At 37.5% G+C, this 1,505-nt stretch overlaps 1 protein-coding gene across 1 annotated transcript in view; it reads right to left on the bottom strand.

The window, feature by feature from the left end:
* CENPI (centromere protein I) overlaps positions 1-1,505 on the bottom strand; it is a 109,633-nt gene that overhangs the window by 78,852 nt on the left and 29,276 nt on the right. Inside the window, exons 4-5 of the mRNA XM_003802969.2 lie at positions 648-696; positions 310-356 (exon numbers count right to left, since the gene is read on the bottom strand). Coding sequence (XP_003803017.1) covers positions 310-356; positions 648-696 — 96 coding nt within the window. The remainder of the gene's footprint in view (positions 1-309; positions 357-647; positions 697-1,505) is intronic.

Below are 1,505 nucleotides of genomic sequence, written 5' to 3'. Positions count from 1 at the left end.
GCGTGATGCCATGGCACTCTACCCAGGGGGATAGCTTGAGGCTCTGTCTCAAAAAAAAAAAAAAAAAAAGAGTGCCCTTCTCTACCTTCTTTGCCTACTTAATCATATTTATCCCTTAAAATTCTCTCAAGCATCACCATTCCCCTTCAACCCTATGTCTGATTCTGATCTTTCATTTTATTGATTGAGCACCACAGAAAGTTAAGTTTCTTGATGATAACAATTCCTTTGATTTTTGTATGCCCAAAGTCTAGGTCAGTACCTGGCACATAGTACACTGGCCCATCTTAGGGTCTTTCTGGTACTCACCATTTTGGCTTGAAGATCAAGCAGTTTTCTTACACGAAATGCTTTGACTAGAAAAGACAAAGAAAAAAGATACTATACGTTTGGTTCAGAATAAAAAGAAAGTGGTTATACTTAACCACCTTGTAGTTCATATAGTTTCTTCCTACATCAAGAATATGAACACCCTGGTTCAGTTAAGCCAGTAAGTAGATGTTCTTAAATAAAAGTACTAAAAAGCAATTTCCACAAAATGAGTCCTATCATATAACTAATGCCAATAGTTATTTAACTTTCTACAGGCCAATACAAATGTTAATTCCACAAAGTCAACATAATACAAGTAGAATGATAATACTCACCATTCTCTTTTTTGGTAAGTAAATATAACAAATGGCAGACATAAGGGCACTGTTAAAATATAAAAAATTTAAAGAGAATGACAATGTATCTTGAACAGAACAGTAACACTCTTTCCCCAAATGTCAATTTTACACTGATTAAGTACAAAGGCTTCAGGACTTCATTGACAATAGTTTACAAAGCTTCTTTTCTTCACACTACATAATAGTGATAAAACCAATTGTTTTTTTCTTCAAAGAGTCAGGTTTTCACTCTGTTGTCCAGGCTGGAGTGCAGTGGCACAATCATAACTCACTGTAACTTTCAACTCCTGGACTCAAGTGATCCTCCCACCTCACCCGCCCTCGTAGCTAAGACTACAGGTGTATGCTAACATGGCTGATTAATTCCTTTTACCCCAATAAATTTTATTTTTTTCATAGAGACAGGGTCTCAATATGATACCCAGGCTGGTCTACAACTTCGGCTCAAGTGATCCTCCTGTCCCAACCTCCCAAACCCCTGGAATTACAGGCATGAGCCACTTCGCTTGACCAATACAAACAACAGTTTTAATTGATATTCCATTACATCATTTTTTACCTATTTTTGGAATGTAAAAACACTGCAGACAATTTAAAAAAACAGAAAAGAATTACCCATCATCCTTCTACCTAACAAAAATTCATATATTCCTTTCAGTATTAGTCTACATTAATGAAGATACAAACCAAAAACATTTTTTTTTTTTAGACGGAGCCTCAAGCTATCCCCCTGGGTACAGTGCCCTGGCATCACAGCTCACAGCAACCTCTAACTCCTGGGCTCAAGCGAGTCTCCTGCCTCAGCCTCCCAAGTAGCTGGGACTACAGGCGCCT

Source organism: Otolemur garnettii, unplaced genomic scaffold (assembly GCF_000181295.1).
Source record: "Otolemur garnettii isolate 467f Iridium unplaced genomic scaffold, OtoGar3 scaffold00268, whole genome shotgun sequence".
Classification (NCBI taxonomy): Eukaryota; Metazoa; Chordata; class Mammalia; order Primates; family Galagidae; genus Otolemur; species Otolemur garnettii.
The sequence above is the reverse complement of the archived record's forward strand: the minus strand, read 5'-3'. Positions and strand labels throughout refer to the sequence as shown.